A 17,864-nucleotide genomic window follows, 5' to 3' on the forward strand; every position below is an offset into this window, starting at 1 on the left:
AGTGACGCTGATAGATGCTCTAGCAGCACCTTGGTTCTTCAACCTGGCTTATGTGTTTCCACCGTTTCCTCTGCTCCCTCGACTGATTGCCAAAATCAAACAGGAGAGAGCATCGGTGATTCTGATAGCACCTGCGTGGCCACGCAGGACTTGGTATGCAGACCTAGTGGACATGTCATCCTTTCCACCATGGACTCTGCCTCTAAGACAGGACCTTCTGATACAAGGTCCTTTCAATCATCCAAATCTACTTTCTCTGAGACTGACTGCATGGAGATTGAACGCTTGATTCTATCAAAGCGTGGCTTCTCCGAGTTAGTCATTGATACTTTAATACAGGCACGAAAGCCTGTTACCAGGAAAATCTACCACAAGATATGGAGTAAATATCTTTATTGGTGTGAATCCAAGAATTACTCATGGAGTAAGGCTAGGATTCCTAGAATATTGTCTTTTCTCCAAGAGGGCTTGGACAAAGGATTATCAGCTAGTTCCTTAAAGGGACAGATTTCTTCTCTGTCTATTCTTTTGCACAAGCGTCTGGCAGAGGTTCCAGACGTCCAGGCATTTTGCCAGGCTTTGGTTAGAATTAAGCCTGTGTTTAAACCTGTTGCTCCCCCGTGGAGCTTAAACTTGGTTCTTAAAGTTCTTCAAGGAGTTCAGTTTCAACCCCTTCATTCCATTGATATTAAACTTTTATCTTGGAAAGTTCTGTTTTTGATGGCTATTTCCTCGGCTCGGAGAGTCTCTGAGCTATCTGCCTTACAATGTGATTCTCCTTATCTGATTTTTCATGCAGATAAGGTAGTCCTGCGTACCAAACCTGGGTTTTTACCTAAGGTGGTTTCTAACAAGAATATCAATCAAGAGATTGTTGTTCCATCATTGTGTCCTAATCCTTCTTCAAAGAAGGAACGTCTTTTACATAATCTGGACGTAGTCCGTGCCTTGAAGTTTTACTTACAAGCTACTAAAGATTTTCGTCAAACATCTACCCTGTTTGTCGTTTACTCTGGACAGAGGAGAGGTCAAAAAGCTTCGGCAACCTCTTTTTCCTTTTGGCTTCGGAGCATAATACGCCTAGCCTATGAGACTGCTGGACAGCAGCCCCCTGAAAGGATTACAGCTCATTCCACTAGAGCTGTGGCTTCCACCTGGGCCTTTAAAAATGATGCCTCTGTTGAACAGATTTGCAAGGCCGCGACTTAGTCTTCGCTTCACACTTTTTCCAAATTTTCCAAATTTGATACTTTTGCTTCTTCGGAGGCTGTTTTTGGGAGAAAGGTTCTTCAGGCAGTGGTTCCTTCCGCTTAATCCTGCCTTGTCCCTCCCATCATCCGTGTACTTTAGCTTTGGTATTGGTATCCCATAAGTAATGGATGATCCGTGGACTGGATACACTTAACAAGAGAAAACATAATTTATGCTTACCTGATAAATTTATTTCTCTTGTAGTGTATCCAGTCCACGGCCCGCCCTGTCCTTTTAAGGCAGGTCTAAATTTTAATTAAACTACAGTCACCACTGCACCCTATGGTTTCTCCTTTCTCTGTTTGTTTTCGGTCGAATGACTGGATATGACAGTTAGAGGAGGAGCTATATAGCAGCTCTGCTGTGGGTGATCCTCTTGCAACTTCCTGTTGGGAAGGAGAATATCCCATAAGTAATGGATGATCCGTGGACTGGATACACTACAGGAGAAATAAATTTATCAGGTAAGCATAAATTATGTTTTTGTTCAGGGAAGCTTATCGCCCAACTCATTAACAAATTAACTTTACTTACCTTACAGTTGCCCTCATCTATCTCCTCACTAATATCATTCTCACCTTTGCAGTCCCCACCTCCTGTTTCCCATCCTCCTACCCATCTAGATTGTAAGTTTCCACGGGAATAGCTCCCTCAATTCCCCCTTTGTCTGTAAAATTTTGTATATTATTGTATTGTTTATCCATTGTACTTTTATCATTGTACCCATGGGCAGCACTGCAGAATCTGTTGGCGCTTAATAAATAAAGAATAATAATAGAATACATTCTATCTTTTGTTTTCCACTCTAGAAAATTCTTTGCCCACCCACCAGAAGCCTCCAGTTCCGCTTTTTCCAGGGGACACAAAAGCTGACACACATTTTCTATTTTTTGCTTCTTTTTTTTTCCTCAGGGGCCAAAAATATGGTGCAGATGGCTGCCAGTTGGCCATCCCTGATGTAAATTATTATTATTTTTTTTAAATTTTATTTCTTTCCTAAGCTATGGAGAGTCCACAACGTCATCAATTACTAGTGGGAATATAACTCCTGGCCAGCAGGAGGAGGCAAAGAGCACCACAGCAAAGCTGTTAAAGGGACAGTATGCACTCATTTTCATATAACTTCATGTAATAGACACTACTATAAAGAATAAGATGCACAGATACTGATATAAAAATCTAGTATAAAACTGTTTAAAAACTTACTTAGAAGCTGTCAGTTTGGCTCTGTTGAAAAGGTAGCTGTAAAGCCCACTGCAAGTGGCAAATAAGACCCTCCCCCTTCTTTTGCATATGAAAAGACCCTTTACACAAACAGGAGCAAGCTGGAGAAGGTAGCTGACAGTATTCACATAAAACTTTGGGGCTTGGTTAGGAGTCTGAAAATCAGAGCAATGTTATTTAAAAATAAGCAAAACTATACATTTATTTTAAAAAAAAAACTTTATGGGCTATATAAATAGATCATCTACAAAACATTTATGCAAAGAAAAAATGAGTGTATAATGTCCCTTTAAGTGTCACTCCCCTACCCATAATCCCCAGTCATTCTCTTTGCCTCTGTCAATGGAGGAGGTGAAGTTTGGTGTCTGAAGAAATTAATTCCTTTTCTGGGTACTTTTCCCTGCAAGCAATGATTTGGGGTTTAGCTTAGTCCACGGTAATCTCTTCAGTAGAGTAGTGGTTGCTTTTAAGCAGTTAGGAAGTTGGGAGGTAGTCCTTGCTTTGTTTCCTAAAATATTGCTGCCGTAGCTATAGAAAGCCAGAGTTGGCTACTCTGTTCTTTTTTTTTTTTCTACAGGTCTCTGTAAGGAGTATATGTCCTTTCACGCCTTGTGAGCTGTCTTCCTGCCAGACAGCTAGACTGCAGGTAAGTGCTTTTTGTCTTCTAGGTACTGAAGACTTGCACTTTTAGAAGATTTCAGATGCAGTATTATTGGAACACTTTTGATATAATCCATTAGGCTGAATTATTAATGGGCAGGGTGCAGGCACTGATGTGGGAAACTATGGGTTAATTTTTACATTATGTATGGAATTTTTATCCACTGGCTTATTATGTTTAATGAACATAGCTCTTATTGGTATGTTAAAAGTAGACTCCTACTGCTTAAGTACATATTTTGTGGGATAAATAGAGAAGCAGAATTTTCGGTGTATTTTTAGACAGTTTATTCAGTTAGCCGGTTCGTTTTAACCTCAGGTCAGAGTAGGGAACACGCGCTTTTAGTGTGGCGCAGTTTCCCTTCTCTGATGATCATGTGACTTCTGGCCCTCTGTGTAGATATTGGAGCGTCACGGCTTTCTCTCATTCTCCTGTGTCCGCACGATTGCTGAAGGAGATTTCTGGCTAACTATCATCCAGTTTATTTACTATATTGCTGTGGGTTACGGTAGGAGCACTTCAGAGATGTAGAGGGGCTAAACTTTTTTTGTCATTTTTATTTTTTATTTTTACTGCCTTGGTTAGCGTGTTAACGCTCTGGGGAATAAAAATATATATTTTTTTTCTTAAAGTGATAGTAGTGATTTCATTAATCATACTCGTTCAGTTAATTGTAGACATTTTTACTGTGCTGGTAAACATGGATCAGTAAGCTTTCTTGTGACAGATGTTTACTATTTTTGGAGGCACAAATTGTTTTGCCCATGCAATTCTGTGCTTCTTGTTTAGCTAGAACTATAGAGTGTAAAAATAAGATTTTGCCCACTGAGCCAAATGTCTCTCAGGATGATGCTGTTCAGGCAATGCCACAGCTTTCTCCTTTAACATCCCAATCCTCTATGGCGTCACATACAGAGTGCCCTGCAGTTCCTCTCAGCCTCCTGGAGGAGTTTATTTGCCTGCAGAAATTGCGGCTCGGGTATCTTCTGCGGTATCTGTGGCATTATCTGCTTTTCCTATGCTAAAGGGAAAACGCAAGAGGAAAATTAGAGATTCAGATAGTAAGGTTTCTGTTTTACCTCCTGCTACACAGGTTGTTCTCACTCATAAATCTGATGAGGAGGATACGTCGGTAGCATCTGAGGGTGAGATCTCGGATTCGGATAGTATAATTCCTTTATCTGATGTTGAAGTAGTAAACTTTAGATTTAAGCTTGAACACCTTTGTGTACTGTTAAAGGAGGTATTGGCTACTTTGGACGACTCCGATACTCCTGTCGTTGTCGACCCCAAGAAATCTAGTAAACTTAATAAATACTAGGATGTTCCTTTCCTCTGTGGAGGTATTTCCTGTACCAGACCGTGTGACGGAGATTATTTCACAGGAATGGGAGAAGCCGGGGATACCTTTCTCCCCGTCTTTAAAAAGATGTTTCCTGTTGCTGACTCCATTAAAGATTCATGGCGCACGGTGCCTAAAGTAGAAGGGGCCATTTCTACTCTGGCTAAGAGAACTAAGATCCCTATAGAGGATAGCTGCTCTTTTAAGGATCCCATGGACAAAAAGCTGGAGGCTTATTTGAAGAAGTTGTATGTTCATCAAGGTCTTCAATGGCAACCTGCAGTTTGTATTGCCACTGTGTCAAGTGCAGCATCTTATTGTTGCGACGCCTTGTCTGAATCTATTTTGGTAGAGACTCCTTTGGAGGTGATCCAAGACAGGATTGAGGCTCTCTCTCAAACTAGCCAATTCCTTTATTTCTGATGCTACCATGCAAGTTATTATCCTTTCATGATTAAGAAAAAGCATGCAATTTTAAACAACTTTCTTATTTACTTCTATGATCTAATTTGCTTCATTCTCTTGATAGTCTTTGCTGAAAAGCCATATCTAGATCGGCTAAGTAGCTGCTGGTTGGTGGCTGCACATAGATGCCTCGTAATTGTCTCACCCATGTGCATTGCGATTTATTTAACAAAAAATATCTAAAGAATGAAGCAAATTAGATAATAGAAGTAAATAGGAATGTTGTTAAAAATAATATTCTCTATCTGAATCATGAAAGAAAAAAATTGGGTTTAGTGTCCTTTTAAATTCAGTTAAAATAATTTGCTATAATATGATTAATCTATATTTAAAACATAAGCCATTTTTCAAGAAACTTAGTCTGGGCCCCTGGTTGTTCAGTAAATTTTCTTTAGCCTGACCTTTGGGAACAATGCATGTTTCTGTGAGTCAATATAGTCTTGCTTTGCTCAGCCTACACAGCTGGAGACTTTTTGTTCATCTAGGGCCCATTGTTCTTAAATTGCTTGCAACTAAAGGTTTGTAAATTCCAAGACACGTATTGAGACCACTGCTTTAAAGAATCATTAAAGGGACATTAAACCCAACATTTCTCTTCCCTGATTCAGATAGAGAATACAATTTTAAACAACATTTCAATTTACTTCTATTATTTAATTTGCTTTATTCTTTAGATATCCTTTGTTGAAGAAATAGCAACACACATGGATGAGCCAATCATACGAAGCATCTATTTGCAGCCACCAATCAGCAGCTACTGATCCTATCTAGATATGCGTTTCAGCAAAGGATATCAAGAGAATGAAGCAAATTGGCTAATAGAAGTAAATTAGAAAGGTGTTTAAAATTCCATGCTCCTTCTAAATAATGAGAGAAAAAATGTGGGTTTCATGTCCCTTTAAATACAGTAAAAGTCCATAATCCAGAAATGCACACTAAAAAGACAATGCAAAAGGACTTAATATTTCTTTTTGGAAAAATGTCAAAGATTGCTTCCATTTCCGTACCCTTTGTGTCATGTGACGGTCATCAGCCAATTACAGACTCCTATATGTATACACTGTGAACTCTTTTACATACTCAGTATATGCCGGTGCCTCAGAAAATGTGCATATATAAAGACAGGCCATAAATTTATCATATAAGTAAATTGGAAAGTTGTTTAAAATGTGCATGTTCTACCTGAGTTATGAAAGTTTTAATTTTATCTTTACTGTCCCTTTAATTTTCACTTTCATGTCCCTTTAAGCTTTGCAAGATCTGTGTAAAACACTTATGTGAATCCCCGGACTTCAAATTAATATAACATTACTAATGTGAAATTTTTGGCATATAAATGATCTTGTTGTTCATAGTATTAAAGGGGCATGATACCCAAATATTTTCTTTCATTAATTAGAAAGAGATTGCAATTTTAAACAACTTTCTAATATACTTCTATTATCTAATTTGCTTCATTCTCTTGATATACTTTGCTGAAAAGCATATCTAGATAGGCTCAGTAGCTACTGATTGGTTGCTGCACATAGATGCCTCGTGTGATTGGTTCACCCGTGTGCATTCCTATTTCTTCAACAAAGTATATCTAAAGAATGAAGCAAATTAGATAATATAAGTAAATTAGAATGTTGTTTAAAATTGTATTCTCTACTTGAATCATGACAGAAAATTTTGAGGTTTAATGTCCCTTTAACTGCTGTAGTTCCTATCTTAATTGTGGCTGCTTGACAAGTGCTGTAGGGTGCTAGTTAAAACTGTTTTTTTTTTTTTTTCTAGCTCCGTGTTCATGCATGTCTTTTAACCCAGAGACCAGAAGATTGACAGTAGGTCTAGACAACGGTACTATATCAGTAAGTATTTCTCAGTGAATTGATCCCAATGTAAAGAATGGGCAGTGCTTTTGTGTTCTGATAGTTAGGATTGTACCCAACAATACTATGCAGCTTTACGGAGTTAAACAATAAGTTGAAGTAAACAAGTGATTACAGGATATGTGATAAAACACATCATTTATAAATACATAGATTTTGGAGGCTATTTATAAACCAGAAGGCCCATCAAGTGTAGGTTTAATCCATTCTCATGGACGTCTTATGCATATTTCTGAAATTCCCTTACAGTTTTTTTTTTTTCCATCTCTGTTGGAAGTCTATCACATGAATCTACTACCCTTACTGTAAAGAAGTGCTTACACATGTTTCTCTTGAATCTACTATCCTCCAACTTGAGATCACAATCTCTTGTTCTGATGTCAAACTTTTATTGAAAATGCTTTCATCCTTAAGTTGTCCCTTTTTATATACTTGATGTTCAGTCTATTAAAACAAACTGTCTTCTCTTATTTTGGTCTTTCGTTGTAAACTTTATTTTTGTGGCTTTCATTTGAACATTTTCTGATTTATGTCAGTCTGTAGAGGTGAACCTTTTTATAGTGTAAAGCAAGTTACTAAAATTTGAGTGCACTGCCAGCTTTGCCTTAACACAGAAACCTACTGTAGGATGCTGTACATTCAGAAGAGAATAGTTGGCTTAAAGGGACAGTATACTCAAATTTTAATATAATTGCATGTAACAGACACTACTATAAAAAATAATATGCACAGATACCGATATAAAAATCCAGTTTTAAAACCTTTTAAAAACTTGCTTAGAAGCTCCCAATTTAGCACTGGTGATGAGGTTAGGCTGGATCACCCGCTGAAAGGGGCTGAGAGCAGACCCTCGCCTGCATATGAATAGACCCATTATACAAACAGAAGCAATCTGAAGTCTGTATACATCTAAAACTTTGGGGCTTGGTTAGGAGTCTGGAAGTCAGCACAATGTTATTTAAAATAAGTAAATCTATACATTTTACAAAAACACCCCCAGATGGGCTATATAAATGCATCATCTAAATCACATTTATGCAAAGAAAAATCTAGTGTACAATGTCTCTTTAAACAGACTATCCAATTGACCAAGCAAGTTAGCGCAGTGCTGGAAGGAACCCTTTAAACACTGACAAGGAAGGGCTGCTACTGGTTGCCAAGCCTGAAAAGAGACGTGTCTTACAGGAGAGGGCTGAAAAGAGACGTGTCTTACAGGAGAGGGCTATGTTATCATTACTGGGTTACTAAAATATTAGTAACCCAGTAATGAGAAGGGAGGCAGTGAATTGTCCCCGTTGAGTAAGTAATAATCTGAAATCATACTCTTAATCAAGAGTTTGGAAACTAGCTTTAATAAGTTAAAACCACCATTTGTTAAGGAGTTTGCTGCTTTATGGGGTTTTTTAAATAGATGTCAGTGTTCTAAATACTACACCTGTTCAAGTTGTAGCTGTGTTGTGAGAATGGGGAGAGCAGGCGGAGAGGAGGTTAAGTCCCCTCACTGTAACCACTGTCTGCTATTGCCTGAGAAGGATAAAGATCTTTAAGCTGCTACATAAATGCTCGCTAGGACCATGCATGACAGTATGTAAATGGAAACATTTAATCTATGCCTAAATCAGAAGCAATATTTAAATTCTACATTGTTATTATTCTGATAGTACACCTTATCTTGCAAGGGGGACATTTACTCTTTTAAAATTAAAATATATAAATATATAGGTGTGTGTATATGTATATATATATGTGTATATATATATATATATGTGTAAAATATAAAAGAAAGATAGAAAAAAATACCAGGGTATATAAGATTACCCTAGAACAGCAAGGGAATAAACGGCACACATAGAAGACTTTCAAAAATTTATTTATAATAATTTCCCAAAAATACACTTAAGTATATAGCGATATCTTATATACCCTGGTATTTTTTTCTATCTTTCTTTTATATTTTATATTTACTATAAGGGTGGCACCATTTAAAGCAAATTAGCAATATTACCTACTCTCTCACACCCCCTATATTTAGTATATATATATGTGTATATATGTGTGTATATGTATATATATATATGTGTATATATGTGCGTGAGTGTATGTATTTATATACACACACACACTCACTCTCACTAAAGTGAGTACACCCCTCACATTTTTGTAAATATTTTATATCTTTTCATGTGATAACACTGAAGAAATGACACGTTGCTACAATGTAAAGTAGTGAGCGTATAGCCTGTATAACAGTGTAAATTTGCTGTCCCCTCAAAATAACTCAACACACAGCCATTAATGTCTAAACCGTTGGGAACAAAAGTGAGTACACCCCTAAGTGGAAATGTCCTAATTGGGCCCAATTAGCCCGGTGTCATGTGACTTGTTAGTGTTACAAGGTCTCAGGTGTGAATAGGGAACAGGTGTGTTAAATATTGTGTTATCGCTCTCACACATTCTCATACTGCTCACTGGAAGTTCAACATGGCACCTCATGGCAAAGAACTCTCTGAGGATCCGAAGAAAAAAAAAGAATTGTTGATCTACATAAAGATGGCCTAGGCTATAAGAAGATTGCCAAGACCCTGAAACTGAGCTGCAGCATGGTGGGCAAGACCATACAGCGGTTTCACAGGACAGGTTCCACTCAGAACAGGCCTCGTCATGCTCGACCAAAGAAGTTGAGTGCATGTGCTCAGCGTCATATCCAGAGGTTGTCTTTGGGAAATAGACGTATGAGTGCTCCCCGCATTGCTGCAGAGGTTGAAGGGGTGGGGGGTCAACATGTCAGTGCTAAGACTATACTCTGCACACTGCATCAAATTGGTCTGCATGCCTGTCGTCCCAGAAGGAAGCCTCTTCTAAAGATGATGCACAAGAAAGCCTGCAAACAGTTTGCTGAAGACAAGCAGACTAAGGATATGGATTACTGGAACCATGCCCTGTGGTCCGATGAGACCAAGATAACCTTATTTGGTTCAGATGGTGTCAAGTGTGTGTGGCGGCAACCAGGTGAGGAGTACAAGGACAAGTGTGTCTTGCCTATAGTCAAGCATGAGGGTGGGAGTGTCATGGTCTGGGCCTGCATGAGTGCTGCCGGCACTGGGGAGCTACAGTTCATTGAGGGATCCATGAATGCCAACATGTACTGTGACATACTGAAGTAGAGCATGACCCCCCTCCCTTGGGAGACTGGGCCACAGGGCTATATTCCAACAGAACAACCCCAAACACACCTCCAAGACAACCACTGATTTGCTAATGAAGCTGAGGGTAAAGGTGATGGACTAGCCAAGCATGTATCCAGACCTAAACCCTATTGAGTATCTGTGTGGCATCCTCAAACGGAAGTTGGGGGAGCACATGGTCTCTAACATCCACCAGCTCTGTGATGTCGTCATGGAGGAGTGGAAGAGGACTCCAGTGGCAGCCTGTGAAACTCTGGTGAACTCCATGCCCAAGAGGGTTAAAGCCGTGCTGGAAAATAATGGTGGCCACACAAAATATTGATACTTTGGGCCCAAATTGAACATTTCCACTTAGGGGTGTACTCACTTTTTTTGCCAACGGTTTAGACTTTAATGGCTGTGTGTTAAATTATTTTGAGGTGACAGCAAATTTAAACTTTTATACAAGCTGTACACTCCTTTACATTGTAGCAAAGTGTCATTTCTTCAGTGTTGTCACATGAAAACATATAATAAAATATTTACAAAAATGTGAGGGGTGTACATTACATCCATTACTCCTGAGAATTACCTTCCCCACCACTAGGAGGAGGCAAAGATTCCCAAACCCCAAGAGCTCTATATAACACCCTCCCACCTCAGTATACTTTAGTTTTTTCTTTGCCTCTGGAGGTGGCTGAAGAATGTAGATGTACGTGAGATTTCTTCAGAGAGAGGGGTTTTCAGTGTATTTTGAGTCAGTTTCCCCTCAGTGCAGGGCTTGTCAGAGGGATGTATGTTGAGTATCGTTTGTGTCTCTAAATTCACCTCATGGGAATTCATTCATGATTCTTCCATAATCGATTGCAGTGGCTTTTGCCTCCCTTTTATGGATCTACGATATACTCCTATTTTATATGGTTCTGGAGCAGAATCAATCATTTGTTTCCGATATAATTTGTTTGTGCTGCGGTTATTTTGGGCACCTAAATAAATTGGTCCTAAATAAATTGGTCTGCGCACTTCCCCTCTGGGCCACAGGGTCTATCGGGTTAGCACATGCTACAAAGTTTACTATTGGGGTAATTGTTGCTGCTGTTCGTCGGATATGCGCACATCAGGGTTTTGGGACTCTTTCCCTTATAGCGGGCTTTTCATAATCTGATGTTAGTCACCTTCAGTCTTTTTGACAGCTCGGATTCACTCGCAATATTACATCTTTCGATCTAAAGGGGAGTAGAGTCAACGGCTTCATTACTTGTGGGAATTAAGAACCTGGCCACCAGGAAGAGGCAAAGACACCCCAGCCAAAGGCTTAAATACCTCCCCCACTCCCCTCATCCCCCAGTAATTCTTCGCCTTTCGTATCAGGAGGTGGCAGAGAGGTGCTGGAAAATCGGATGTCTCTTATGAGGGGTTCTAGCCTTCGCTATGGGACAAGAGTTTAAGTAGCCCTTCAAGCTTCTCGGTTGAGGGCCTGGGTGAAACTTAGAGTCCGGAAATGCAGAGGGAGCTTCCCTTTGCGACACCATCCCGACTCATATTAACAGCTCCTATAGCAATCGGCGTTGACGAGTTTTACAGATTGGGTTCTTCTCTCAAGTCCATGTCAGGAGCGCAGCAATCACCTGTCACACTTGAAGGGCCGTGTTCCTGTTCCACGGCGTAGATTCTGGTAAGATTGTTTCATTTTTATATAATAATAACACAGAAGATAGGGCCACAGTGTGGCACCTTTATCTTTATAGAATCAAGGGTTAATATTCCTGTAAGGAACCGACAGGTTCTCTTCTGTGAGTTTTTACGTGATCTTTTTTTGGCGTGTTTTCTCCTCGACAGGGGCAGCCCTGCGTAGACATTCTTGTGACCGGGTGGGGCCTCTTCACTTTCGGTCTGATCTGCGACTGAGGAGACGAATGGTTTCTGCAGTCCGGGTGAATTCCCCCGGCCATTGGTGGTTATAAAGGTGCCTGTCTTATCTTTTTCTAAATGCTATGGAGGATTCTGACGCGTTAGAGGGTACTCCCTCTTTAACAAAGTCTTTTACCTGTGTTTATTGTGAGGTTTTGGTAGACCAGCCTGCTCAACTGTGTTCCACATGCCTTGAGAAGGCTTCGACTTCCAAAAATAAGAGAATATCTAGCACTACTACTACCGTGAGGTGTGTTCCCCAATGGCGTCCCCTATCCCACATGCAGCACCACAGGGTCCAAATTTTACCCCTTCGGGGGAGATTGCTTGGACGCCTGATTTTGCGGATCAGCTTGAAACGGCAGTCGTTAAAGTAATCCATGCTTTGCCGCGTTCTGCTAAGCGCAAGCGTAGAGCTTTTCATAGTGACCCGACCCAGGATTTGTCTGTCGGATGCCTAAGTAGGGTGGTACGATGACGAAGCCCCGTCCGACGCTTCAGAAGGGGCCCTTTCAGGGTCGGAGTCTGTGTCATCTAAACCTCCGGCAGCGGAGGAAGCCTGGCTTTCGGTTTAAGATGGAGAACTTGCGTTTTTTATTAAAGCAAGTGCTGGCTACTTTAGAGGTTCCGGAACCCAAGCTTCCAGAAGAGCCCTCTATTCCTAAGTTGAATAAGGTTTACGAGGACAGAGTGGTCTCCCAGACTTTTCTGGTTCCTGTCAAGATGGCGAACATTATAAAGAACGAGTGGGAGCGGTTAGGTTCTTCCTTTTCCCCTTCTCACTTTAAAAAGCTTTTCCCTGTCCCGGAGGCCCAGCTAGAGTTGTGGGGGCCCATTCCCAAGGTGGATGGCGCCATCTCCACGCTCGCTAAGCGCATGACGATCCCTTTAGAGGATAGTCCTTCGTTCAAGGAGCTTATCGATAAAAAGTTGGAAAACATGTTACAAAAGATGTTTCAACACACAGGGTTTGTTTTTCAACCAGCGGCGGTCGCCGCGGTTGCAGGAGCTGCGTTATATTGGTGCAATGCCTTATTTCATATGATTGAGGGTAAACCCTCTTTCGAGGAGGTGCAGGAAAAGATTAGAGCCCTAAAGGTGGTCAATTCCTTAATTTGTGACACTAATATGCAGATTTATCTGCCTGAATGCTAAGGTATCAGGTTTTTCGGTTCTAGCATGCAGGGCTCTGTGGTTAATATTGTGGTCGGCAGACATGACTTTTAAGACGAGGCTGCTGTCTTTGCCTTTTAAGGGCAAGATCCTGTTAGGTCTAGACTCTATCATATCCACGGTTACGGGAGGCAAGGGTGCTTTCCTTCCTCAGGATAAGAAGGCGAAACTTAAGGGTGCTAATTTTCGTCCCTTTCAGGGGGATAAAGCGCAATGCCAACAGCCCGCTGCAAAAGCGGACCAAACCAAGGGTCCCTGGAAGCCTGCTCAAGCTTGGAACAAGTCTAAACAACACAAGAAGCTTGCAGAGACTATGTCTGCATGAAGGGGCGGCCAAGTTGGTGGGCAGATTGTCTCTGTTCTTAGACGCCTGGTTGCAGGACGTTCAGGACCGCCCTGGGTTCTGGAGATAGTCGCCCAGGGTTACAGGATAGGGTTCAAGTCCTCTCCGCCCAGGGGCAGATTCCTGCTATCAAACCTGTCTTCAAGGCCGGAAAAAAGAGAGGCCTTTCTGGGTTGCGTGTGGGATCTCTCCGCTCTAGGGGTTTTTGTACCAGTACCCCAGGCAGAAAGGGATATAAGGTTTTACTCCAATTTGTTCGCGGTCCCAAAGAAGGAGGGCACGTTCCGCCCGATTTTGGACCTCAAATGTTTAAACAAGTTCCTGTCCGTTCCATCGTTCAAAATGGAAACGATCAGATCCATTTTGCCCCTAGTTCAAGAGGGGCAGCTAATGACCTCTATAGACTTGAAGGATGCCTACCTTCATGTTCCGATTCACAGGGACCATTTCAGGTTCCTCAGATTTGCCTTTTTGGATAAACCATTTCCAGTTTGTGGCTCTTCCCTTCGGTCTGGCGACGGCCCGAGAGTCTTCACGTTGGTCCTGGTGGGCCTTCTAGCAGTAGCCAGATCCCAGGGCATCGCGGTGGTCCTGTACCTGGACGACATTCTGGTTCAGGCGCCGTCATCCCATCTGGCGGAGGCCCACATCAGGGTCCTGCTGCAGTTACTTCAATCTCATAGTTGGAAGATCAATCTAGAGAAGAGTTCTCTGGTTCCCAGTACCAGGGTGGAGTTCTTGGGCACAATCATCGACTCCGTGTCCATGAAGATATTTCTCACGGACAAGCAACGCACAAAGATGGCGTCTACCTGTCTTATTCTCCAGTATACAGTGAGACCATCTGTAGCTCAGTGCATGGAGATGATTAAGCTCGTGGTCTCCAGCATGGACATCCTTCCATTCGCCAGGTTTCATCTCAGACCTCTTCAATTGTGCATGTTCAGACAGTGGAACGGCGATCATTCCAATCTGTCGCAGCCGATATACATGGATGCGCAGACTCTGCTTTTCCTCTCCTGGTGGATCCGCCCGGATCACCTGTCTATGGGGACATCCTTCTCTGGGAGATTGTTACCACGGACGGTAGTCTGGCGGGATGGGGAGCCTTTTGGGGTGCCAGGATGGCACAGGGGAAGTGGTCTCACTTAGAGGCTCTTCTTCCAATAAATAATCTGGAGCTTTGAGCGATCTACAATGCTCTGAGGACTTTAGCTTTATCAGGTTCCAGACGGACAATATTACCTCGTTGGCTTACATCAACCACCAGGGGGGCACGAGGAGCTCCCTGGCAATGAGGGAGGTGTCTCCGATCCTGAAGTGGGCAGAGACCCACAACTGTTCGCACTCTGTGATCCTCATCCTGGGTGTGGACTACTAGGAGGCGGATTTTCTCAGCAGGCAGACTTTTCATCTGGGGGAATGGTCTCTTCACCCCGAAGTATTTGTGGAGATCGATCTCATGGCGTCAAGGTTGAATTGCAAGCTTCCCCAATATGGATCGAGGTCGAGGGACCCCCAGGCGGAGATAATGGATACATTGGCAAGGCCTTGGGGGTTCGGTCTAGTATACATATTTCCTCCGTTACCGCTTCTTATTCGTGTAGTGGCTCATATGAAGCAGGAGGGAGTATCCTCCATTCTGATTGCTGCTTCGTGGCCAAGGAGTATGTGGCTTGTGGATCTGGTGGGGATGTCATCCTCTCCGCCGTGGAGGTTGCCCTGTTGCAGGGATCTACTGGAGCAGGCTCCTTTTCAACATCAAAATCCCGATTCTCTGAGGCTGACTGCATGGAGATTGAACGTTTAGTCTTGGCAAAAAGTTTTTTTTTTTAAAATGTGATTGACACTCTAGTTCAAGCAAGAAAGCCGGTCACTCGACGCATCTATCATAAGGTCTGGAGGACTTACTTGTCTTGGTGTGAGAGTCATGGCTACCCTTGGCATAGGGTGAGAGTATCCATGATTTTGTCAATTCTCCAAGAAGGTCTGGAGAAGGGTCTCGCCACTAGTTCCCTAAAAGGACAAATTTTTACTTTATCTGTTCTGTTGCACAGGAGACTCGCTGATCTCCCTGACATCCAATCTTTTGTTCAGGCTCTGTCTCGAATCAGGCCTATTTTTAGGCAGACTTCTCCCCCTTGAAGCTTAAATTTGGTACTTAGGGTCTATGCAGAAGGTTCCGTTTGAGCCTATGCATTCTCTTGACATAAAACTTCTCTCATTGAAAGTTCTCTTTCTGTTGGCCATTGCTTCGGCACGCAAAGTTTCTGAGTTGGCGGCCTTGTAATATGAGCCCCCTTTTCTGGTGTTCCATGCAGATAAGGCTGTTCTTCGCACAGCTTTGGGGTTTCTACCCAAGGTAGTGTCAAACCGTAACATCAATCAGGAGATAGTTGTTCCTTCTTTATGTCCTAACCCTTCTTCCCCTAAGGAGAGTTTACTTCATAATCTGTATGTGGTTCATGTTTTGAAATTCTATCTTCAGGCTACAAAGTATTTCAGACAATTTAAGTCACTTGTTGTCGTGTATTCAGGGAAGTGCAGGGGTCAGAGGGCGTCTGCTACTTCTTTGTCTTTTTGGCTGAGGAGCTTGATCCGTTTGGCCTACGAGACAGCGGGACATAAGCCTCCTCAGAGGATCACGGCTCATTCAACTAGAGCTGTGGCTTCGTCTTGGGCCTTCAAAAATGAGGCTTCTATGGAGCAGATTGGCAAGGCGGCTACCTGGTCCTCCTTGCATACCTTCATTAAGTTTTACAAATTTAACGTTTTTGCTTCTGCGGAAGCTGTTTTTGGAGGAGAGGTTCTACAGACTGTGGTGCCCTCAGATTAGGGGTCCGCCTTTTTACCCTCCCGGTTTCATTCAGTGTCCTCTAAGAGCTGGGGTATATGTTTCCCACAAGTAATGAATGAATCCGTGGACTCTCCTCCCCTTTAGATGGAAAACATAAATTATGCTTACCTGATAATTGTATTTCCATCGTGGGGAGGAGAGTCCACAGTCCCCGTCCATATCTCCGATGGGCGACCTAAATTTAATATATTCTTCTGGCACCATTTATACCCTAATGTTTCTCCTACTATTCCTTGTTCCCTCGGCAGAATGACTGGGGGATGAGGGGAGTGTGGGAGGTATTTAAGCCTTTGTTCCCTCAGCAGAATGACTGGGGGATGAGGGGTGTGGGGGAGGTATTTAAGCCGTGGACTCTCCTCCCCACAATGGAAATAAAATTATCAGTTAAGCATTATATTTTTTATTGGTGTTGTGGATTTAAAGGAATAGAAAAAATAAACTTTCATGATTCAGATATAGAGTGTGTCAATTTAAGACACTTTCAAATTAACTTCTATTTTCTAATGTGCTTCGTTCTCTTGGTATCCCTTGTTGAAAATGAATACGCACATATCTTACACTAACGGGTGCTAGCTGCTGATTGGTGCCTGCACACATTTGTCTTTTGTGATTGGCTAACTAGATAAATTCAGCTAGCTGTTTGCAGTGCAATGCTGTTCCTTCAGTAAAGGATAACAAGATAATGAAGCAATTTTGATAATAGAATCTACATTGGAAAGTTGTTTAAAATTGTATGTTTTATCCAAATCATGAAAGAAAAGGTTGGGGTTTCCTGTCCATTTTAATTTCTTACTCAAGTTATTACTCGTGGACTACTACAGCTTGGGTATGAGTTTCCAGGAGTAATGTATCGTGGACTCTCAACACCTATATCAAAGAAAACAAAACATAATTTATGCTTACCAGATAAATAAATAAGTTCGTGAGACCCCGTCCTTTGTTTGTATTTTTGTGATTTTTGTTTCTTTATTAAGCACATCCTTTTTCCCTGCTCTTTTTTTTTTTTTTTTGGCTCTCGCTACTTTTTCTTACCTCACCTTTGCTTGGCTATACATTAGACTAAGGTATAGTGAGGTGGGAGGGGTTATATAGAGCTCTTTGGGTTTTAGAATCTTTGCCTTCTCCTAGTGGTAGGAAAGGTTATTCCCAGGTGTAATGAATCATGGGCTCTCACCACCATGAAAGAAATGAATTTATCAGCTAAGTATAAATTATGTTTTTAAATGCAAACATGTGGAAGATATTTAAAATACAGTGTTCAATGGCTATATTGGCTGTTGAACAAACAAAAACTTCAAGACCAGTATATTTTGAAATGTTTCTGTTGCCAGTGTCATAGTATATGCAGAAGCCAATGAAACAAGAGCATACATAATACACACACATAAATCAGTAACTCCCAGTATACTACAGGGTACCTGGTGCCAGTCTGAGGATATTGCAGAGCTCCTAAGAACTATTTGCCATGGCTGTAAATCCCTGGGCATTGACACACACTATATGCTAGAACAGGGTGTTCAATCTATAAATAGACCATTATTAAGCAAGATTAGTCCTACAGACCTATATATAAACACAGACCCAGAAACAGATACATTGCAT

General features: G+C 41.6%; 1 protein-coding gene across 1 annotated transcript in view; it reads left to right on the top strand.

Moving 5' to 3' along the window:
- WDFY2 (WD repeat and FYVE domain containing 2) overlaps window positions 1-17,864 on the top strand; it is a 336,435-nt gene that overhangs the window by 132,641 nt on the left and 185,930 nt on the right. The window contains exon 3 of the mRNA XM_053708379.1: window positions 6,720-6,793. Coding sequence (XP_053564354.1) covers window positions 6,720-6,793 — 74 coding nt within the window. The remainder of the gene's footprint in view (window positions 1-6,719; window positions 6,794-17,864) is intronic.

This window comes from Bombina bombina, chromosome 3 (genome assembly GCF_027579735.1).
Source record: "Bombina bombina isolate aBomBom1 chromosome 3, aBomBom1.pri, whole genome shotgun sequence".
Classification (NCBI taxonomy): Eukaryota; Metazoa; Chordata; class Amphibia; order Anura; family Bombinatoridae; genus Bombina; species Bombina bombina.